The sequence below is a fragment of the Danio rerio genome, chromosome 13, assembly GCF_052040795.2.
Source record: "Danio rerio strain M-AB ecotype USA chromosome 13, GRCz13ab, whole genome shotgun sequence".
Lineage (NCBI taxonomy): Eukaryota > Metazoa > Chordata > Actinopteri > Cypriniformes > Danionidae > Danio > Danio rerio.
This window is the reverse complement of record NC_141033.1, coordinates 47,857,610-47,883,095: the sequence shown is the minus strand read 5'-3', so window position 1 is coordinate 47,883,095 and position 25,486 is coordinate 47,857,610. Positions and strand designations below refer to the sequence as shown.

The window sequence follows — 25,486 nt, the reverse complement described above, 5'->3', positions numbered from 1 at the left end:
AGCATTTTCGAGACAAGCAAAACATATTGTCTTGTTTTAAGAAATAAAATGCCAAAACGAAGTGAGTTTTCCTTAAATCAAGCTAAATAATCTGCCAATGGGGTAAGCAAAATAATCTTATCACAAATCGAAAAACAAGATTATCTTTCTTACCCCATTGGCAGATTATTTTGCTTGATTTAAGGAAAACTCACTTCGTTTTGGCATTTTATTTCTTAAAACAAGACAATATGTTTTGCTTGTCTAGAAAACAATTCTTAATTTAAGAATTTGTAGATATTTGGACTAGAAACAAGACAAAAAATCTAAGTAAGAAAAACATTTTTTGCAGTGTAACAGGGGTCACCAACATAGTGCCTGCGGGCACCAGGTAGCCCGCGAGGATCACATGAGTTGCCCGTGGGCCTGTTATGAAATTAGCTTACCAAAGCACCACATACCAGTAAGCTGCATCTAATATTCTTTGTAGCGATTCTTTTTAAATCACACTTACATTGGTTGATATTTATCTGTTTCCAATTATTGTTGACAACTATGTGAGAAATCATTAACATCACCAGTGTCTTCACATAGATGAATATCATTAATTAATAATAACATATAATTAAAAGTAAATTGAGCAAATTTGTTATTAGGAAGTGTGTAAACTGGTAGCCCTTCACATTAAACAATACCCAAGAAGTAGCTCTCAATTTCCAAAAGGTTGGTGACCCCTAATTTATAAACAATGCTGAAATTAATAATATAATATAAAGGGCATAATAATCAGATTTCTAAGCATCGTAACCTTTTGTTTTTGTTTATTGTTGCTGATTCAGTCTATTCCGCCTGATTTGCGTGTGAGTTTTTGAATCGTCTTGAAGCAGGTTTTCTTATGACCACTGAAAATGTAGGAGGACGTCGAGTTCTGTCTCTACAATATTGCTATAATAATGAAAAGGAGCATTTGAGTTACCACAGAGAGAAGAGGTGATAGAAAGAAAGAGAGTGTTTATATGTGGGGCTGGCCCAGTGTGTGCGGGAACGCGCTGAACGTTGCTGTGAAGTGTTGTTGTTTTTTGTGGTGCATTTTCTGCTGAAATTGCCCGACGAATATCTTTTTTCCCCCTGCTGATGAATTAACTTCACATACACGTCGACACGTCTTAACAAAGTGATCATGTCAGCAGACAATTAACTGTTGATCTAGCATTTTCTGTTAAGCTTGTTCACTGATGTGTGCTAATACTGCAGCATTGTGGAATCCGTTTAACACACACAGATGGATGTGCTGGTAAATAAAGCACTGTGAGTTGTGCAACTTTTTTGGTGTTATGAACATGTTCGCACTTTCATAAAATCGTTCTGTCTCTCTACAAATGCATTGTGCATTTCTGAGTGTGCCTCACACAGGTGAGTGGGCTTGACAAACCACCCGTTCAACCAGAAACATTCTCCATATGCACCAGACACTTTACTTAACTCCATCTTACAATTACTCAATTAAAAAATAATGTTTACTAGTAAATGTACCACAGATCATGCTGCACTACTTGTTTTTATCAACCGTAAATACCTCTTTTGCACAATATCTTGCACAATATTGTTCTGTCATATGTTAAAGTACTTGTTTAGTCAGTCTTAGTTTACAGTGCATCCGGAAAGTCTTCATAGCGCTTTACATTTTCCCTGTTCTTATATGTTACACCCTTAATATTGATTAAATTAATTTATTTCCTCATAATTCTACACACAATACCCCATAATGACAATGTGAAAAGAGTTTTTGAAATAGTTTCAAATTAATAAAAATAAAAAACCTGAAAAATCACATGTACATCAGTATTCACAGCCTTTGCTGAATACTTTGTTGATGCACAATTGGCAACAATTACAGCCTCAAGCTTGGCACACCTGTCTTTGGGAATGTTTGCCCATTCCTCTTTGCAGTGTCTCTCAAGCTCTATTAAGTTGGAGGGGAAGCGACGGTGTACATCCATTTTCAGATCTATAGAGATGTTCAATAGGATTTGGATCTAAGCTTTGGCTGGGCCACTGAGTGATGAGTTTTGCCTGGTTTTCTCCAAACTTAACGCCTGGCATTCACTCCAAAGAGTTCAATTTTAATCTCATCAGACCAGAGAATTTAGTTTCTTATGGTCTGAGAGTCCTTCAAAAGTCCTGAGAGCCTTTTGGCAAATTCCAAGTCGGGGAGTGTTTTCCGTCTGGCCACTCTATCATACAGGCCTGATTGGTGGATTGCTGCACAGATGGTTGTTCTTCTGAAAAGTTCTCCTCTCTCCACAGAAGAATACTGGAGCTCAGACAGAGTGACCATCGGGTTATTGATCACCTCCCTTACTAAGGCCCTTCTCCCCCGATCACTCAGCTTAGATGGCCGGCCAGCTCAAAGTAGCAGAGCAGTAGAAAGTTTTCTGTAACCTTCCCCAGCCTTGTGCTTTGACATGTACCGTCAACCCTGGGACCTTATCTAGACAGGTGTATGCCTTTTCAAATCATGTCCAATCAACTGAATTGACCACAGGTGAACTCCAATTAAGCTGCTGAAACATCTTAAGAATGATCAGTGGAAACAGAATGTACCTGAGCTTTTTAATAAAAAAAAAATTTGCAACAATTAAAAACATCTTTTTTCACATTGTTGTTATGGCGCATTGTTTGTAGAGAGTTGAGGATATAAATGAATTTAATCCATTCTGGAATTAAGGAAGGAGGAAATTAGCTTCACATTATAGAATAGCAAACAAACATTAGAAAATTGAAAATAAAATAATATATTTAGCCTATTAAATTCAATGGCCTATTCAGAAATCAAATCAAGTCATAAAATCTCCTTCCCTTTTTATTCACTGTGTTTAACATTGATTAAAGTTACTGTAGTTATATAGTGAGGAGCAGCGGATCTCTCATTTTGATCCACTGTTGTGTTTGATAACAGAGGAGGCACTTTTAATAATCCACTGATCTCATAAGGCATTCGATTATTTTCATAATTGTTTATGCTCATTTAAGACAAAATTATTTGTGTTTAAAATAAAACACGCCAAGACGGACATGTTTACATATTATTACGTGTATATTCTAAAGCATATGCTGAAAAACATTTTTTTTTTTTAATTAAGTCTATTGGTTATTTTGTAAAACGTTTTTATTTTATTTTTTTTGTACTTTGTAACGTTTACCAGATGCAGTATTGGTTGCAATCCACTATAACACTATGGGCCCTATCATACACCCGGCGCAGTGTGGCGCGAGACGCGGCGCAATGGTCTTTTGGTAGTTTCTGCTTGGCACAAGAGTTGTTTTGAGGCGTTGGGCTACGCTGTTTAAATAGCAAATGCATTAGCGCTCATTTGTGCACCCATAGGCGTTCTGGTCTAAAAAGGAAGGCGTTCTGAGGCGGACCGCTGGCGCGTTGCTATTTTGAGAAACTATAATAGATTTTTCATTAGACCAAAACTAACCCGGTCTGAACTCCGGCGCAGAGTTGCGCCTCGCTTACACACTGCTTAATACACACAAGAGAGCAATAGGCAAATATCTTTACTTATGAAAAAAATTAAATATTAAGGATATATATAGGATATAATAAGAATAGATATAGGATATAAATATAAAAGATTAAAATATTACAAAACATATTATTATCTAGCCTACATAAATATGAAAAATCACTGCTTTTTTGTCTTCTTCATCTCGGGAGGCTTTTTCAGTTCATTCATAACAATTTTCTTTTGTATAATGTTATTATTATTAGCAGTATTATTTATTATACCCATATTTATATTTGTTTTTATTAAAAACAAGCTTAGATTTGCCCACCTGTCAGGTTTAAGACCATATGGGGCATGGCAGGTGTATTTGAAAATAACTCAGTATTTTGACCACTCTTGGTCATTTTTGTTCATTTATTCGTTTGCTGGAAATTAGAACTGAATTTAGAAATAGTTTTGAAACAAATCTTTGCGCTTAACAAACTAAATTAATTATTTATAGGCTAATTGAAGTCTGTGCGTAAAGGTTTCCCTATCCAAGAGTGAATGTGAAAGTGATCCATTATCTCTCATTCTCACGCAGTAGATGCTCTGTTTAACAGTTTTCTGTTAAAAATCTGTCAACTGTTAACTGTTTGCTAGTAAAATGCTCATTTTTTCCTTACTTTGCGTCCTGTAAATAGCGAATGCGCTCTTGGCGCGACGCAGCTGGCTCTTAAAGGGAATGGGAGATGGGACTCTAATTGGTTTATTCTCAAAACACACCTATAACTCATTAAGAAAATAAACTCAACCCTTTTAGACCATGCGCCTTGGCGCAAGGCAGATTTCCCGTCCTTAAATTAGCAAAAACGCTTTCTGACACACCCAGAAAGCGTTTGCGCCCTGCGTTTTGCGCTCTGCGCATGGACCGTCAAAATAGAGCCCTATATGAGATAAAACAGTCTCATATCACTCATTTACAAATTACACACACAGCACGCTATGCCATACACATTGAGCCAAATTGGACTAATGGTGTGTGGTTTAATCCTGGCAAATAATTTCTCCATCCAGTTCCATGAAAATAATTTCTCAGTTAATGAATGTACTCAAACAGGTTTCCATTGGTCGGACACAATATCCGACTGAATTTATGCAGTTTTAATAAGGTCAATCTTGATGTCATGCTTTTATTTTTAGCATGTAAAATGTTGCAAGATGTATTGCAAACCCATGAGGGAAATTGAAATCTCTGACTCTAGCTCTTTTCTCGTCATTTTTTTTCTCATCGTTCCATCCAAAAGCCTAGATCCCCCTTCAGCAAGGACAGATTTAGACTCTGGGCGTTCGCTTTTTTGGTCCGAAAATGCGTTTGAAGTGAAGATGGCCACCTCATCACTGTTTTTTTTCCTTCTGTCCTTTGCTGTGTTCCCCCTTTATGAGTTGCACATGGGGCAGCTTGCAATTTATACACCACAAAATAAGCCCCTGCACATCTGCGCTCGTGACCGCATGCTCTAGCCTCCACCCGCTCTGCCCCACCCCTGGGGTGGAGGGACATTGGCAGCGTTCGTCCCACCGCAGGTCTCTCAGCAAAACACTGCAGTTATATTAAACTTAAATACAGGGGCTTGATAAACAAGAGAGAGAGGAAGAAAAAAAAAACATCTCTGTCCGATCGCTGCAGTGCTGCTTCCACCATTTTTGCTTGTGGTTAGTGAACGCTGCTGCTTAGAAACCCTTTTCCCAAAACACCAAGCAGATGGTGTTTGTGTCTGTGGAGAGAAGCTGGACAGCCCCGTCCTCAAAGTCCGATGCACTCTTCGGGAATACCCGCACTTGCGGCGCACTTACTAAATTTATACAGATACAATGTGCATAAACATTTGAATCTGAATTGGAATTAACATTTACACCTGGTCGCCTAAAGCGTTCTTCCTAAACACATTCTTCCTACTGGCTCATCACATATTGACACTTAGGCCCCGTTTACACTAGTGTGTTTTAGTTTTAAAATAGCGTTTTATAATGAAAAAGATCCGCGTCCACACTAGTGTTTCACTCAGCATTTCTGAACAACTCTCCCTCTACACCAAACCACTGAAAACGCACATCATGTGACCACACACACACACACTCCGTTATGCGCTGCAGCCTAATTAGCCAGATGAGAGCTGTGCTCGTCGGAGTATTCATCAAGGATCTATCGCTGGATCTTATCTCACTATATTTGTTAACCGTGATATTTAAGTCATCGTGTAGTCTATATCTAACGGCATATTCCCTGAGTTTGGTTAGTTGAATCTATTACTTGTTCTCGGGTAACGTGTTTTGGCTGAGCGCAAAGATAAGTTAATAATTAATGTAACCACGTACATTCTGTATATTGACTGACTGCTTGCCTTTATTTGCTATAATGTATAAACCTATTTTACCTAATATCCATTATTGATTATTAAAACTGATATTCAGCAAAAGAGAGGGAAACTATTCGTATTTTCAATGAAAATGATAGGAGGCGGTCATGTTATAGGCTCTGTTTTGTTATGAACACGCATACAGTGAATATGACGCTCATATATGCAGCACGACGCCTCAACATTTCTGCTGTCTGCTGTTGCTAATATCAAAATGAAAATAGGCAGTTCCTTATATCATGTTTTCATTTTATTGTTATGTTAAACAACGTAGCCAGGATGATGTGAATGAGGTTATACAGTACACTGTTCCCTTTGAAGATTTACCCGACATGTCCTCGGGAGTCTGTTTTCCATATCAAACTTGCGAAGTCTGAACTTACAAGGAGGGGATGCAGGATTGAACTGTGTGTGTAGGCTACTTAATATTGAGAAAAAGCCCCAATCAGAGAGGCGAATGTCGGCAGGCCCGCCTCCGTTTTCAGATGTCTCCGTTTTCCTCCATCCACACTGAGAAGGAGCAGCATTTTAGAATGAAAATGGCCTCTTCAGCTTTTTCAAAACGCTCTGTTTTTGGCATTTGAACACTCTGGCATAGTGTGGACGGATGGCGTAACCGTGGCAAAACTTATGAGTTTTCAAACTGAAACGCACTAGTGTAAACGGGGCTTAAGGCTGATTTATACTTCTGCGTCAAACGCCGGCGTATGCTACGGCGCTGACGCATAGCCCTTCGCCGTGGCCGTTGCCGTCACTGACGTGCACCTCTCAAAAAATGTAACTACACGTCGCAACGACGCGTAGCGTAAGCTCTGTGATTGGTCGGCTTGGTAGCGCTGACGAGTCTGGGCGGGACCGAGAGCCGCGCGAATGGCGCGAGCGATTGTTTACAAGTGTGGAGTCCCGTGAAGTAGCTCCGGATGGAAAGTTTTGTTTTGTGTTTACCTCATAGTTAAAGTTGTTGTACGTCCGCCAGTTCCTGCCTCAAAATGAGCGAGTTTGAGCCACTTGTACATCCCGGAAAAGGAAAAGCAAAAAAGCAGAGAAGAAACTCGACACAGAGGAACATTTACACCTCACTGCCAACTAGCGTTTCGGAAGTGTTTATGTAGACCGACAGAGACAGCGCGCAGAAGTATAAATGCACAGCCACGTGCGTTGCATGCGCCGTGGGTTACGCCGGTCACTTGACGCAGAAGTATAAATCAGGCTTTAGTCATTACGCCTTCTCTTTTTCCAGCATCATTTTAACAATGAGTGAGGTTTTCTGATGCCTTTGGTCTTTAGTTGTATGTGTCCCATTAAATGGTTTGCATTATTTCTGAAATACAAATCATTTTATGCACACTTTCAAAAAGGTTTTGGAGCACCTAGCCACATACCTACTCTAAACGTACCCACTTCCGAACAAAGTAAATAAGCAGCAGGCAGTTACTGACAAAAGTCTTGTTGCCTATTCAAGTTTTAGGAACAGCAAACAATAACTTCTAGTTGATCATTTGGTATCAGAAGTAGCTTATACTGTATGAAAGGCAAAGGCTTATTTGACCAAAATAAAATATGATCATGCCTGGATTTTTAATGATTTAATTGGGACAGTAAGTTCTGACTTTGCTTAGACAAAAGTCGTCACTTAACAGAAATAATGTCCAGTATAGAATATAAAGTCATGCTGCAGTGAAAACAGAATGAATATTGTGTCTGACTCAATCATGAGCTTGGAGGACTGCATCCACACATCTCTGCAATGACTTAAAGCACTTATTAATAAAGTCATCAGGAATGGCAAAGAAAGCGTTCTTGCAGGACTCCCAGAGTTCATCAAGATTAGGATTCATTTTTAGTGCCTTCTCCTTCATCTTACCCTAGACATGCTCAATAATGTTCATGTTTGGTGTATCCTGCTGAAGAATTTGCCCTCTCCTGTGGTTTGTAATGTAATGGGCAGCACAAATGTCTTGATACCTCAGGCTGTTGATGTTGCCATCCACTCTGCAGGTCTCTTGCACGCCTCAATACTGAATGAACCCTAAACCATAATTTTTCTATCACCTAACTTGATTGATTTCTGTGAGAATCTTGGCTCCATGCTGGTTCCAACAGGTCTTCTGCAGTATTTGTGATGACTGGGATGCAGCTAAATAGATGATTCATTGAAAGTATCTACCTTCTTTCACTTTTCCAAATGATCAACTAGAAGTCAGGTTATTATTTGTTGCTCTTACAACTAGCATTGGCGACAAGACTTTTGTCAGGTAGTGTATGTCCATTACAGTTGTACAATCCCTTTAATTAAAGAACAAAGAAATTTATAAGATTTAAAAAGCTGAAAATGATCCAGCTCAGGCTTGCTGATATCATCGAATTCAAAGAGATACTTCTGAATATTGAGTTTTAGACGCACCAAGCCGGTGGTTGGCCATTGAGCTCTGTTGTCAGTCAGCTTTGGTCCGATTAGTTGGTTTTTGTCGTGTTCCACACATCACCTCTTGTTGTGTTAATGTCGAAGCTCGTTGCCCCTCAGCGTGTAGAATAGAGCTGTGAACCTACACTCCTATCACGGTTCGGTTCGGTTACGATTATCACGCCATCGACTCGGTTCAATTTGATATCTCGGTATACGCAGTTTTATATTTTCTTCGCAGCAGCAATTCTTGTATTAAATTGTATGAATATATTTATATTTATATACTATTTGTAATACAATTTTGTCATTTAACAAAACAGTCATATATATAAACTGTACTTTTAAACAACACAAGCATTTATAGCCATTAATATAAACAAAAATATCCCACAAATATCCCGCTAGCTTTCTGATCCTTGTCTAGTTCTCTTACACCCCTTTGATTAGTCACACCCTCAACAAAAACGGTTGCGATTGGCTCTTGCGTGCTGCGCTCTTCACAGATGAGTGACTGATAAGTGGCAGGCGGCAGCTGCAAGGATACAGCTGATCCATGATAGACACGGTGGAGAAAACTCTGCTAGCGAAACAGCGTTTGTCATTGTTTACATCCTTGTTTACGTCCTCGCTACAACAATCTGTTAACGCTACAATCTGTGCATGTAATAGATTCATTTTAACAAATAAAAACACTTACAATCCACAGCTTCATCTGTTGGAGGAGTTTTAAGCAAAATCCAGCACTAAACTGACAGAGATTCTGAAAGCTGTCCTTTGTCAAATGCTAGAGCTACATATTTTTAATAATTCTCTAGATTAAATTTAAAATTAAACTATAAGCCCGTCTCTCGTTGTGTCCTTTAGAAGCCCAAATACAGAAACGGACGCCGATTTAGCTTTCTGTGCTATAACATTACAGCGCCTCTGGCCATGCCCCTTCGCTTCTCAGGGTGTATGCGTGTCGTGAATGCAGGTAACCTGAAGCGTTTGTGATCACACTAACCCAGATGTATTTTTTTGTAGTCCCCAAACTTTGTTCTCTGTAGGCTTTGCTAAGCCAATGTCTCCCTTTGCATGGAACTTTGAGCGTTTTACATTCAGAGTTGTTGTTTCACGAGTTCACACTTGCAGTTATTTAAGTATAAGGCATATTTGGCTGTCCAGGGGAGAGGGCTCTGAGCTCGGGGAGACACCCCAACTCGAGTTATTCCCCTTATCAGGAAACAAAGAGGAGTTGGGATTCGAGCAAAGTATCTACAGTAGCCCGGCCCCAGAACGCTCCCCCTGGGAATGTAATGCTTAAAGGGCCATGAAACCCCCTCGTTTCAGCAGGGTGTTTTCACACCTCTTCTTTGGAAAAAGTCAGAAAAGTGGGGGTGTCCAGCTCTGTTTAGGGGGGAGTGTCGGAGGAACTAAAGTGGGATGGTGTGGGAGTGTCTATTTGGGCACGCGCGAGTTTCAGTCAAAATACACAGGAGAAAGTGATGGTGTTTAACCTACATGGACATCTGTAGTCGAATTATTTGCCAAATTATTAAATGTTGGACTTTAACTGCAGTTTGGCTCTTTCATTCAGGGAATTCATTCATGCCCCTCGCGACAAATGAGATATTTGATTCGAAGATCTTCTCTAAGCGTGTATTTTTCATGCAATGTTTGATACCGCACGGCGAATGACAGAAAAAAAACTCCGCATTTCCCGGAAACTTAGATGCACTCGGCAGGTAGCGTCCGAAAGCCGCGTGTGTTATTCCGGTCACAAAATGCGGTGCTAACATGTTTGCACTCAATGCAATAGTTAACTTATTTGATACGAACAAACTGAATATACAAAGAGCACTGGTCGCTCACTTACCAAAACTGTAGAGACAGGACAATCACCAGCAACTAGAGCCGCGTCTTTATGAAGAGAAGACTACATCCGGAATCCGGATTTCAGCGTTTGCAGATGAGAACAGCTCTCAGGTAAACAATAATGCCCCTTAGACACGTAAATTATTGTTGTCGAGCGTCGCGTACACTGTAATCCACACGTGATCCAGATGAGCTCTCACAGAGAGAAAATGAAAACGAAACTTAATGGCAGCAAACTGTAAAAGCAACACTTCACGCTTGTTTTGCCAACACAACGTGGCGTCTCTGTGGTGTAAAGACGGTGACACTAATGAATATTAATGAAGTTGCACAATAGAGCGCGCTGATTGGTTTAAACCAAGCCTTACTCATGCATTAATGCATCACACTGTAAGACGTAATAAGGCACACTCTGGCACAGACGCCCAGTCTGCACGCTGGAATACACGCTATTATGTCATGACCGTGACGCAGCTTCAAAAATTCGTTTCAAACAGGAAGTACGAATTTGCTTGAAATAACGCAAAAACAACCAATTTACACTTTTTAGTGAAATATAGGTGTCCTAATAGTGTTTTTAGCAGTGTGGGACACATATATGACTGTCAACAGCTCAAAAAATGTGTTTTGGTGTTTCGTGACCCTTTAAGAGGTGAGGTGTCGGGCTGGTTTAGGGATGCTAAAGTCGTGAGATGCTGCAGGTAAGACAGCTTTGGTATATATAGGGGTTGTTCAAGAACTGATTTGATAATAGAATAATTGTCAATGACGTATTCGATACTTAAACTTCTGCGTAAGCTCCTCTCGAAATTTGTTTAAGTTAACATGACTTAAGTTCACACAGCTACACATCATCTAAAGTTTAAAATATGATATCGTAGTGGACCACCCATTTAAAGACCAGATCAGATTTATCTTGAATCCATCGCAGTCTCCATCCTAAAGTGGTTTGAGCAATCTAATTTATATCTGTCCCTATTGTGTTTCGGAGGACATTTACACCTGTTGTTTTCACCATTTTGATAACTCCCTGACCAGAAAATAAAATGCAAGAAATACCCAGATTTGAACACCCCTACCATTTCAGTACACATTTCATCTGTACACTTTGTTTGGAAAGTTAAAGCATGTTGCGGATGGGTTATTTATCTATGATTTTGACTGCTGTTGTACAGTCTATTTGATTATATTAAGTGATTTCTTTTCTGCGACAATAAAAAGTATCAATAGATTATATGCATCAATATCCATTCAAGGGTGAATTTAGCCTACAGCCAGCACTTCCTCAAACAACAGAAAACCTCACAGATTGTTCTAGTATCGAATGCGCACAAGTGTCCAATCAATTCTGATTGAATAAAACCAAATCCACCCAGCAGCTTTTCACTATATCCTGTTTCAGTCATGTGAGTATGACGTACAACCACCATATCCCACACAGGTGAACACGCAAACACACATTGACCAGGCTGGTTCATTTTCATGGTATAAATGAGATTGTTTTGCATGTGTGTATGTGTGAGGTTGGGATAAGGTTGATAAAAGCCATGAAGTCATTCTGTGGCCTCACCATAGGCCACACTCCCTGGAAGTGTGTTATTTGCCTCTCTCTCACACACACATAGACTTAGACTGTGTCATTTTCCCTGGGCTGCCGGCTGACCAACACACAAGTGCTCATTTTCATGGCACTGTGGCTGCAAAGTGACATGTTTCAGTCTATCTATCTATCTATCTATCTATCTATCTATCTATCTATCTATCTATCTATCTATCTATCTATCTATCTATCTATCTATCTATCTATCTATCTATCTATCTATCTATCTATCTATCTATCTATCTATCTATCTATCTATCTATCTATCTATCTATCTATCTATCTATCTATCTATCTATCTATCTATCTATCTATCTATCTATCTATCTATCTATCTATCTATCTATCTATCCAAAAATAGAGAATGAAGGGATAACACAGTGTCCTTATAATACAACCCCAAAGCAGAAAAAGTTGAGACTTTATAGATAATGCAAATTAAAAACACGGTAATGATTTCTAAATGTACTTTAACTTGTATTTCATTGCAGAGAATACAACAAACATTTTTATTTCGTTCTCCACACTGCAAAAATGCTTTTCTTACTTACATTTTTTGTCTTGTTTCTAGTCCAAATATGTAAAAAAAAATCAAATCAAGAATTTTCTTGACAAGCAAAACATAATGTCTTGTTTTGAGAAATAATATGCTAATATTAAGTGAGTTTTTTCCTCAAAACAAGCAAAGTAATCTGTCAATCAGGTAAGCAAAATACCATCTAGCCATTGTTCTATCGTTCAATCCACCCATCCGTCCATCCATCCATTCATCCATTGTTCTATCATTTCATATATCATTCCTTCCATTCATCCATTATTCTATTGTTCCATCCATCATTCCATCCATTGTTCCATCCATCCATCCATTGTTCCGTCTATCATTCTATCCATCCATCTATCCATCCATCCATCCATCCATCCATTGTTCTATTGGTCTAACTTTCCATCCATCGTTCCATCCATCCATTCATCCATCCATTGTTCTATCATTTCATCCATTCATCCATCTATCCATCCATCTATTTATCTATCCATTGTTTTATCGATCTATCGTTCCATCTATCGTTCTATCCAACACTCCGTCCATCAATCCATCCATTATTCTATCGTTTTTTGTATCCATCCATCCATCCATCGTTCCATCCATTGTTCTATCATTCCATCCATTCATCCATCTATACATCTGCCCATCCATCCATCCATCCATCCATCCATCCATCCATCCATCTATCTATCTATCCATCCATTCATTCACCCATCCATCCATCTATCCATTCATTGTTTTATCATTCTATTGTTCCATCTGTTGTTCCATCCATCCATTGTTCTGTTGTTCCATCTATCATTCTATCGATCCATCCATTGTTCTATCATTCTATCTATCGTTCCATCCATCCAGCCATCCATCCATCCATCCATCATTCCATCCATCCATATAACATTCTGTTTATCATATTCTTCTTAAACCAGCAAATAAACAAGCTAGCTAAAACGGTCACACTTTACAATAAGGTTCATTAGTTAATGTTAATTAATGCATTTACTAACATGAACAAACATTAACAATACATTTAGTACTGTATTTGTTCATGTTAGTTAAGGCTAGTTAATGAAAATTGTTCATTGTTAGTTCATGTTAACTCATGGTGCATTAACTAATGTTAACAAGCATGGACTTGAATGTTAATAATGCATTAGTAAATGTTCAATTATGGTTAATACATGTTTTACAAGTGTTGTTCATGATTAGTTCATGATAGTAAATGCATCAACTAATGAACCTTATTGTAAAGTGTTACCGCTAAAACTATAGAAACCACCCAGAACACTCCTTAGTCGTCTTATCTGTTAGTCTGTCTCATCTGTCATTCATGATTATGAATCAAAACTGCTTCAAATTGTGAGATTAGGTCAGGGGACACTACACATATATGCACACCTAAATACACATATAGATAGTTTAGATTAGCACACATTTGTTTTTAACCAGGCCACTGAAATCAGGCCATACATGCACGGTGTACACCTCAATATTTCGGAAATTGAAATAGGCCGGCCGCAACCATGTCAAACTCCAAAAGCAGAGAGTATTAGGTACAAATGAGGGTAAAAAGAGGGCGCATGAAATGACTGGAGTGGCTGTTTTTAATGAGGCTAACATCGAGATAATATCAAGTGGTGAGTGAGGGTGGAAGGGTGGTTTAACAGGCCCCAAAACCACCAAAACACACTCGAACACACCCTCACACACTTCAACACTCTCTTTTTCCCTAATAATCCTCAGCTATCCTTCATTTTGTACTTTTTTTTTTACTCAAGAGTTTGTGTATGAGCTGTATGTTTTTGTGGTCCCCTCTTCAAGAAGGTCCCATCATCTTCTGGGAAACTCTTCAAACACCAGCCATGGGCCAATCAGATGAGTGAGAAAGGCACTGGGAAGAAAAGGAGAACTTGAATGCATGCAAGCGAGGGAGAGAGAGAACGTCATGTGACTGGAGTTCCACCTATCAGATCATGGGATTGGCGAGCAGCAGTGATACCGCGGGAGCTGTGACCTCGGATACCTCAGACATGCGACTGACAGGCCTTTACCACGGTGATCACCACTGTAAGAGCGTCAGACACCTGACATTTCAACTCTCTGACTGAAGGCACGTAGACTCTACAGCAACCACTTCTGGAGAGAGAGAGACGCACAGAAGTGTCCATCTACAAAGGTGAGTCCATTTCTATGAGACTTAGTGCTGTCCTCACTTTGTCTTTCAGTCTTTCTCTCTTTCTCTCTTACTCTCGCTCGCTCTCACCACACGGCACATATGCTGTTCTGTTAGTCGGCTTGTGGCGAAAGATTCCTGTGGCACTCTCAAACCCCAAATTCTTGGTTGCAGGCTGTCTATGTAGTTTCTGTATTTCTCTTTCTCCGACTGTCATTCTCTCAGGCTGAAGACGGTACGACGGCGGAGAGGCCAGCTCTTTTCCCTTCAGAGCGGGACACATGGCTTCAAACAGCATCTTCGACACATTCTCTAGCTACTCGCCCAGTTTGCTGCGAGGTAAGTCACCCGCCGTGCCATTCCCTTCCTTTTTTCTTCACCGCTGTGGTGTCTAGAAAGCTGGTTTTGGTAGCCGTAGCACTCTTAAGAGCTATCTGTCTGCTGTAGTTTGCATGTTTGTTTGTGGCAGTTTAGCAGCTGTGAAAGTGTGACATGCATGTGGGTTTGACGTTTGACTTTAGATCAGTTAATGCTTGCTTTGTTTCTGCAAACTGCTTGAGATGGGTATGATAATGTGTCTGAATGGCCTTCGAAGAAACCATGAGAAGGTACAAATAAAAAGGCAGGGATCTCGCTGCACAGATCTGTGGAAGTTAGAGTTACCTGCGCATTTGTCTTCTGTTAGATGTTTGTTTTGTAATGCGGCAGTCTGTTTGGAGCAGGGTTTGGATCATAATGGCCTGCTCACCGCAAGCATTAGCACTATAAACGCACTCTCAGCGCAGGGCGCAAGGGAGGAACCAGCTAGACCAACCTTTACTGGAACTCGCAAACCAGTCAACTTCTGGAGCCAGGGCACTCTCGGCCTTTCTGTGGTCGCTGTGTATATGTGTGGGTACGAGCCCAAGTCAACATTAGTGATTTACTGGCATCTGCATCTCCTGAGCTCCTCAGAAGAGGCCATTTGTCACTATGGTAACGTCAACATGTGATGAGGTGCTTCCTTTTTCTTTGGATTGACTCCGGCTTTGTTTGGAAAAACAAAGCAGATTCATTATCCTCACGCAGAGCTCGTTTAGGGTGGGATGATGAAGACTAAAGTGAGTGTTAGGTTAAAGTGATGCTTACTCTTTAATACATGGACCTTGTCTAATTGTGCATAATGCATCTCTGTGGTCACTCCAAATGCAAATGTCTGATGATGTCACAAATCTATAGAACTACAAGACGTCCATATACAGTCCCATTCCCAGTTGCAGTGGGGGAAAATATAGAACAGGGGTCTCAAACTCAATTTACATGTGGGCCGCTGGAGGCAGAGTCCGGGTTAGGCTGGGCCGCATCAGGCTTTCGACAAGAAAAACTTGTTTAAAAATATTCCAATCTTCTCAAATCTCTTTATTTTTATTTTTTTAACGGAAAATAAGATGAAAAAAAATAAACAAATTAAGAATTAATAAGAAAATAAATCAATCGGTAATAAATAGTAAAAATAATAATAATAATTGTCAAAATAATAATAATAATAATAATGAAAATAACAATAATAATTAGATTTACTGTTAATCACCGTGCTGTTACAGGAAAAAGCAACAGTTTTGTAATTTGTTTTGACTACTTTTACATTATATAGAAATTATAGGTGGGCATAGATACTTTTTTTTAATCTAGATTAGTCTCACTGTATTCTTGAAATTAATCTAGATTAAAATGGCTCATTTAAATCCTGCCGAAGGCATTCAGAATATGTGTGCTACCCAAATAATGACTAAAAGTAAGTCTTTAAGAACGGGTTTCTCAAGCCAGGTGGCGCATTAGACCAGGGGCTCATCTCCTGTTTCCTAAATGCATCACAAACTGCTTGAGAAACTGTTCTACTATGATAATTGATGATGAAAATAAATGATGTTCAATAAGATGTGCTTGTGTTTACTGACTGTTTATTCAGTTAAACATGAATTTTGAACTGTAGTCCTACGTAAGCTCCAAACAGCGATTTTTGATGACCTTAATCTGACTAAAGTCATAACTGAACTCAACAGAAATTGAATTAAGACATGTGGAGTATGCAGATATTAGTGGCGTTATTGAAGTAAACACCACAATCAAACTATTACCGTCATGTAGGACTTTTCGCCATATTTTACAACAAATTCCACACACGCGACTGTCAGTAAAGGACCGTGCACACACACACACACACACACACACACACACACACACATTGCGAAATGCAGAAGTTTTTTCTTCTTTCCATTCTGCGTGCGTTATTAAATTCTATAACACTCTCACCAGTCCTTACTCCTTATTTGCATCTAATACTCTAGTTTGTCACGGGGGCATGAATGAAAGGTTCATGAATGAATGTGAAACTGCAGAAGTAAGTGAAAGATCCAGAGGGGCATCCTGCTGATTTGATTCAGAAGGGCACTTTTTTGTCAGACGGCTCACCGGTCAGGTATACATCCGCACTAAAATATCAAGGTGAAAGTCATCATAGCTTGCGTAGAATAGACCCAGAATATATTAACGGCGATATTTTTTTTATCGCACAAGAGTCTCACGTTAACGCAACACCACTAATAGAAATATATGTAATGCACATGTAATATATGCTTTTTTGATCCGCCTCGTTATCAGATTTACTTGTAGTTTTAAAAAATGAAAATATTTGCAAAAATTTGCTATTTTGAAAAAACAGATATTGTTTAGGACAATATTGTTTATTGTTCAACCAAAGAGAGGGATTGGAATTGTAAGAAAAGATGACTGGATAAAAATATTGTTCATAGCCAATAGTTAAAGTGACTTTCGCTTGCTCTCATTCATTCACACACACACACACACACACACACACACACACACACACACACACACACGCTCTCTCTCTTTCTCACACACACATACAGGTATTCACAGCACACAAGTTAATGCCGACCTCATTAAAATGAATACCAGAAAGCAAAACACGAATACCTGACATTTTCCGAAACAGGATCCGGCAAGATCCAGCTCAAATTAAGCACTGATTTATATACAGTTATCTACGTATTATGTCCTGCTGGGCAGCAACTTTAAAAAAAACTTATGTTGAAGTGTTATGAATGAAGCGCGCTGGGACAAATGTCCGCGTGTGCCCAATAGAAACGAGGCAGCCAGCAGGCACGGAAGAAAACACTCCATGGTAACTTTCACTCATTGAGATGAGAAATGTTTCTCTGTCTGCAGGAATCCTAGCAGATGTCCCGCCCCCGAGAGCCATATACCGGTCTTAAAATTCGAAAATTAAGACCTCAGATGAACAACAATCTAATAACAAAAATAAGCACTGCTAATCAAATGCCTGAATGGATCAGACATTTGGATGGATTATAGCATGTTGTTGGTCTGGAGCCTTCAGGTCTGTGTTAACCGACACAATCTCACAATCTCGTAACTTTTTGATTTAGTGACTTATTGGTTTGAATTCGTACAATCTTAATCGTACAATTAAGTTGAATTTGCTTATCCTCCAATGAGGGTTGGGTTTTAGGGTGCCACGCCTCCTTTTTAAAATTGTTCATTTTCGTACGACTGAACTAGCCACTAGACCAGGGGCCTTAAACTCAATTTACCTGGGGGCCGCAGGAGGCAAAGTCTGGGTGAGGCTGGGCCGCATAAGGGATTTCACAAAAAAAAGTCCTCATGTCATTATTAACAGTTTTAATTATTTCTTCTGAACATGAAGTGTCCTGAACATTAATAGAACATTGAGTGAAGATTATGAACAGTTCTTCTGAACATGGCATCTTTTGCCTACTTCTTGCTCCTAGAGACTTGACAGCGCTTCTTCTCACAAATCTGAACCACATTTGGCTTTAGAGCGGAAGCAGTTGAGACCTTCAGTATGGCTTGAAGATGATCATCATTAAGTCTAGACCTGTACTTTGACTTATTGAAGTCCTAGGGAAAAAAGTGGGGGAACTCACTCAAAACTTCCATTCCCTCACCTAAAAAAAGGCGTATATATGTATAAATAAAACACCCCCACCCCACTCAGTCACATCAGTCTGTACCAGTCTGTATCTACCTATATGCAGGGCAGGCACGTGCACACATAGGGCTCAACCTGTGCTGAGCACATGCCCTTTTTAGTCTTGCATAGAAAGTGCCCTTCCAAAATGATCAAAAGTGCCCCCGCGACGCGACATACCCTCGGTCCCGCCCTTCAGTAGGCGCGCGATAACACCGCTCTTGAGTATGCGCGCGACAACACAGCTGATCAGAACGCGCGCGACAACGCGCATTGTGTGACAAGCGCGCTGTGTACGGATAGAATCAGCGGAGCGGGGAGCGCTCTTTCTCCCCGCTCCGCTGATTCTGTCAGAGTACAGCGGTCGGCGCGGGCCACAAAATATTGCACTGAGGGCCGTAAATGGCCCGCGGGCCGCGAGTTTGAGACCCCTGCACTAGACTGACATAAATTAGTTACGTTTCCTCGTGAGATCAGGCTGGTGTTAACACAGCTAAAACTGGACCAAAACTGGATCATGCAACAAAACAATGCATCAAATCTATAACACAACCGCTAAAAATGGAAAAACCATAAAATCTATGTGTTCAATAGATTAGTCAAAGTCCAAAACTCATCCTGAGTGAAAAATCTTTGGCTAGAGCTGTGCAAAAACCTCAAAGACTCCTTCAGAATGAGCCGAGAGACCTAGAAGCTTATACTGAAAGTCATTACCCTATCCGTTATGTGCTATTTGGAATGTTTTCATCCACCCTGGGGTGATTTTGAGTCTTGATTTGGCCGCAACGTTCACTGTGTTTCAACAAATGATTGTTGGTGACATCTTATTTTAACACATATTTTGAGAAAATGCTTGGAAAATATTCAAAAATTTAACAATACACTCTGGGAAAATGTACTACCCTTTCGTTATGTTAGTGGCTGTTTTTGCCCCATTGACTTTCATTATAATGACATTTATTGATTGCAAAACCTTGACACCATATAATCATGCATTCTTGATTGTTGATGATTTTCCCTGTTGGGAAGAGGTCAAATTTGTCATTTTTACTGTTGCTCAGTTGCAGTCCAAATAAAGCTTAGTTTCTGCCTTGTGTGTGTGGGTGTGTGCACGTGTGTGAAAGAGACATTTTTGCACCTATCTTGATATGTTTGAGAAAATCTAAATAAGCAGCTCAGCTTTCAGAACATAGTAAGTGTATTTATGCACACACACACACACACACACACACTATAATCTGCTGTTTTACTCCATAGAGCTCCAAATAAAAGTCTGAATCTATTTTGCACAGGCTTTTCTAAAGGGTTAATGGTGCCAAATTATGATCAGCAGTAAAAATGACAAGTTTTACCTCTTCCCAACAGGGGAAAACACCAAGGATCAAGAATGCATGATTATTTGGTGTCATGGCTTTGCAATCCTAAAATGTCATTATAATGGAAGTCAATGGGGCAAAAACAGCCACTAACATAACAAAAGGGTAGTCAATTTGAACAAGGGTTAAAAGATTTCACCTTCAAATTTTATGTCCTCCCGAGAACCATATCATTTTTTGTTTGTTTTCTTCTTTTTTTCTCTGTTCTTTGGAAAACAATGTAATTCAAAAGGGACACCTAAAATCTTTTTTTCACATTGTCATTATGGGGAATTGTTTTAAAAAGTTTGAGAAAGTAATTTAATTGAATCCTTTTTGGAATTACGCTGTAGCATAAAAAAATGTGAGAAAAGTGAAGCGCTATGAATACTTTTTGGATACACTGTACAAATGAGGATAAAAGAAGCACTTAAATTCACTATAGTAGCAAGTATATAGTAGCAATATATAGATCCCATCAAAAGTCTAAGTTAGTGTACCAGTTGCACAATGTTCCCCAAAAACATGGAGTGAAAATCACAAAGTGTCTGGTGCATATGGAGGGGAAAAGAGTGTGTCTTGTACAGGTGGTTTGTCAGGCCCACTCACCTGTATGCAGCACGATGTTTTTCCAGTACATAAAGTGATAATAAGAATGTGTCTGATGCATACAGTGCATCCGGAAAGTATAGTATATATATAAATATAAAATTATTAGCCCCTTTAAGCTTTTTCTTTTCCATAATCTACAAAACAAACCATCGTTCTACAATAACTTGCCTAATTACCCTAACCTGCCTAGTTAACCTAATTAACCTAGTTAAGCCTTTAAATGTCACTTTAAGCTGTATAGAGGTGTCTTGAAAAATATCTAGTCAAATATTATTTACTATCATCATGGCAAATATAAAATACATCAGTTATTAAAACTATTATGTTTAGAAATGTACGGGGCTAATAATTTACATTTACATTTAGTCACTTAGCAGACGCTTTTATCCAAAGCGACTTGCAAATGAGGATAAGGAAGCAATTTTCACAACTAAGAGCAACAATGAATAAGTGCTATAGGCAAGTTTCAGGTCTGTAAAGTCTAAGAAGGGAAGTATTAGTAGTATTAGTATTTTTTTATTTTTTTTTTTTTTTGGTACAGTTAGTGTGATATTCAGAGAGGCAATTGCAGATAAGGAAGTGTAGTGGAGAGTAAATAGTTGAGTTTTTAGTCATTTCTTGAAAGTAGCGAGTGACTCTGCTGTTCTGATGCAGTTAGGGAGTTCATTCCACCAACTGGGCAGATTGAGCGTGAGCGTTCTTGAAAGTGATTTCTTCCCTCTTTGGGATGGAACCACGAGACGACGTTCATTCACAGAACGCAAGTTTCTGGAGGGCACATAGATCTGCAGAAGTGAGAGCAGATAAGAAGGAGCAAGGCCAGAAGTCACTTTGTAGGCAAACATCAGAGTTTTGAATTTGATGCGAGCAGCAACTGGCAGCCAGTGCAAACGGACTAGCAGTGGAGTGACATGTGCTCGTTTAGGTTCATTAAAGACCACTTGTGCTGCTGCGTTCTGGAGCAGTTGAAGAGGCTTGATAGAGTTAGCTGGACGCCCAGCTAGTAGAGAGTTGCAGTAATCCAGTTTGAAGAGAACAAGAGCTTGAACAAGGAGTTGAGCTGCATGTTCAGATAAGAAGGGTCGGATCTTTCTGATGTTATAGAGTGCGAATCTGCACGATCGAGCAGTTCTAGAAATGTGGTCAGAGAAGTTTAGTTGGTCATCAATCGTTACTCCAAGGCTTTTCACCATTTTGGATGCAGTAATGGTTGCCCCATACATCTGGATTGAAAAGTTATGGTGTAGAGTCGAGTTGGCAGAAACTACAAGCATTTCCGTTTTTGCGAGGTTCAGCTGAAGATGATGATTGTTCATCCAGTGTGAAATATCCAACAGGCAGGCTGAGATGCGAGCTGGAACCGAAGGATCATCAGGATGAAAAGAGAGGTATAGCTGGGTATCATCAGCATAGCAGTGGTAGGAGAATCCATGTCTCTGGATGACTGGTCCTAGAGACCAGTCCTAGCCACCAATTCAGGGTGGCTAATAATTTCATTTGTAGTTTGTGAATCATGTTTTTATATTTTTTTTTTCAGTTTATTTATGGTTTTGAGTTGCATTATGGGACCTTGATCTTTTTACCAGCAATGTTTAATCTTGAAAAGTTTGAAAAAGTGACTTTTATGAACATTTTCAATAGTTTAAAGTGATATCTTGTCTGGGTTGGTGTTGTATATGGTATATATTATATAACAGGGTTGTATATAACCCTGTTATAAACTGCCAGTACATTTTCTGTTATTTTACAGACCTATTTCTCTATTATTTCTTATATATTGTTTCAAACTACTAAAATGTCAAGGAAAGTCACTTTGTTAGCTGTAGTTTATTTTTTTATCATCAAAAGTCGACAAAGCAGAGATCAGCGTCCTATAATGCAATTAACAATGTGAATAAATGGAAACACTTGTTAGAGCTGTGCAATTAATTGAAAATTCAGTTTCGGTTTCTATTTTGGCTTCTAACAGTTATGAAAAACCATTAATCGAGATGAAACAATTATTGCATCATATACCACCGTCTTTCCAGTTGTACACATTTGTTGCTCAGTTTCACATGAAAATAACTAAATGCATGTGCTGTAATGTAACTTTTGCAGCACGGGATGTGCATCATTCATTGATGTACATTTGAATCATTCATGTTTTTAAAAGCGCGAATGAGACCTCATGCTGCAGGCGCACGCACACACACACAGCATGCGGTCAGCATTTGGTCTCATTTGCATAATGTGTGCTTAAAGTCATCTTAATGGGAGCACATTAATGGTCAAATAGGTGTCTCAATGCAGTGTTTGGTGATTATTCTTATTAACCCTCATTTGTGTAATAAACAAACAATCAAAAGACATGTGAAAGAGAAACCATTAAAGTGACAGCGCGCAATATTCCTGCTGCTGCCTGTTTTTAGCGTCATAAATCAAACAACAACAGGAGAAAGTTCCTCAGACTTTTGCAGCTAAAGTGTTTTTCTTACAGTGAAGCTGTTTAAAGCACAGTTTGTTTCATATTTTTACTATATTGTATTTATTTCCCTTTCCTTTGCAGGGAGGAAAATAACTGTATATATGCAATTAAAGTCAGAATTATTAGCCCTCCTGAATTATTAGCAACCCTTTTCCTCCTCAATTTCTGTTTAATGGAAAGATTTTTTTTCAACCCATTTCTAAACATAATAGATTTAATAACGCTTTTCTAATAACTGATTTCTTTTATCTTTGCTATGATAAAAGCACATAATATTGTACTAGATATTTTTCAAAAAAACAAGCATTCAGATTCAAAGGCTTAAGGTAAGGTAAGGTTAGGTAGACTTAGGGTAATTAGGCATGTCATTGCATAACAGTTTCTTCTGCAGACAATCAAAAATATGTGTAGCTTAAGTGGGGTTAATAATGTTGGCCTTAAAATAGGTTTCAAAATATTAAACCAGTTAAACTCTGCGGACCCGCTACCGGGTCCGTGACGTCATCGACTTTCACTTTTAATATTTAAAGGGCTAGCATTGCACCAGACCCCCTTAAGTGGTGTCGTTTGAAAGTGTAAAATCTATATTTTATGCACATTTGCATCACTTCGGTTATTATTCTACTGTACAAACGTTATATACACTTTAATACACAGTATTTTGGATACCTGAGCTGGGTATTGAACATTGGTTAATTTTCATATGGTTCATATATGATACATGTACAAGTTATAGCTCAAATGAAAGCTCTTGCCGGTGCTCATACGGTTCTAGCATTCTTTTTACTGAATTATATTTAGATATCAAACTGTTGTCGAATGAATCGCCGTGTTTCCATGGCACAGAAGTAAAAGCAATACATTTATGATCACTAAGCAGCCCCAGATAGCACAGACAGCTGTCATCTCTTATCTTATGCTGTGTGCTTCAGGGCCATTCTCCCCTGTTTTAGAGGTGATGTGCATAAGTAATCCTTTTATATGTCTGACTTGGTCCAAACACAGTGAATTATGTTTGATCAAAATAGTGAAATATGAAAACAATGATCAGTCCCTGTGGCTTGTATAGCACCTCTCATTAGTTGAAATACAATAAGTTTTGCATAAACTATGGTAGAGACATTTTCTTTTTTCCTATGATCACAGACATGTGCAGGAACCACCTAAATTAATTACAGCATGCTAGACCACACAGAACATAAAAGGTACACTTTCAAATTTGAGTTTATAAAAAAAGAATACAAAAACCGCCTCTTTTTTTAGGTGTTTATTATAACACAGACAACATATACAGATATTTTGAACACTTTCAATTTTGTTTTATGAAAATTCAAAGGGTTTTCTTTAAAATGATACCAAATTTTTGCATTTACACCTCTGCATGTGGATTTGGGAAGCTTTTAAATTTGGGTAGGCAAAATCCAGGCGGAAATCCCAAAAAAGCAGCAGAATTTAACCTGCTTTTATAGCCAAAATAAAACAAATCAGACCATCTCCAGAAGACAAAATATTATAGGGAATACTTTGAAAAAAATCCTGAATCTGTTCAACATCATTTGGGAAATATTTAGATATAAAAAAATTCACAGGAGGGCTAATAATTTTGACATTAACTGATAGTCATTTTGAATAATCGTGATTATGATTTTCCCATAATCGAGCAGCTCTAACACTTGTGACTCAAAATACAAAAACTGTAATTAACAGATATTTTTACAGTATATATACACACCCAGAGTGTGTGATTGTTTTTCTTCTTCGTTGCAGTCCACTTCGCATCAGTGATTTCAAATCCCACACATATCCCATTCATCTCCTCGCATGAAAGTCAAGAAGTTTGAGCAGTCGCTGCCGAACTGAACCTCACATGTTCAAGTTTGTGTTTACATGCATCAGCAGAACTCTGAGCTGGTTAACATTATCCTGGAGTCTGGTACGGATCTGTGTGTGTGTGTGTGTGTTAAATAATGTAGCTCAGAGTGAGCTCTGATGTTATGAGCTCTGTGTAGTAAACAGTAGCTAAATGCTAGTGGGGGTTTATGTTTGCTATGTTCATGTAAACTCTCAGCTCTCTGATTCCATATGTTTGGAGGGACCATCAGTCTTGATTTATCACAAATCAGAGCATGTACTCCAATGGTTTCGTCGGTGTTGTCCTAACGAAGCGCTCATGTCCAAAAACAAGGAAGAAAAAGGGACAGAAAACAGAAGTGTTAAAAAGCGTGTTTGCTTTAGTAACAGTGTTGCCAAAATAAGAGGCTGGGTCAAGAGAGGCGGCAGCTATAAAAGTGTTTGCTGGATTTTGTTTAACCCATTGATTTCCTGTTAAAGTCAATATCAATAGCAATCCATTTTGCTCGCGAAATTGTAATTATTTCCAAGTGAAACGCATGACAGAATGTAGAGATGTGCTTGAATGTATTAATCCAGGATCAAGTGTTACAAATCAGAGTAGAGCCAAGAAGTCTCTGTTGGAAAATAAACCCTTTTATTTTTTCAGTTATCAATATTATGCAATGATGAATCAATCAATGAGGCAGCTCAGTGGTTAGCACTGTCACCTCACAGCAAG

At 38.9% G+C, this 25,486-nt stretch overlaps 1 protein-coding gene across 24 annotated transcripts in view; it reads left to right on the top strand.

Annotated features, from left to right (window-relative positions):
* Positions 1–25,486, top strand: part of runx3 (RUNX family transcription factor 3) — a 269,502-nt gene that overhangs the window by 143,577 nt on the left and 100,439 nt on the right. For 17 of the 24 annotated variants that reach the window (XR_015505397.1, XR_015505395.1, XR_015505398.1 and 14 more), the window contains 2 exons: positions 14,117–14,471; positions 14,694–14,807. Coding sequence is in view for 20 of the 24 variants with exons in the window: in XM_087278440.1 (XP_087134566.1) it covers positions 14,750–14,807 (58 nt within the window). In the remaining 4 variants the exon portion in view is untranslated. 24 annotated transcript variants of the gene reach the window in all.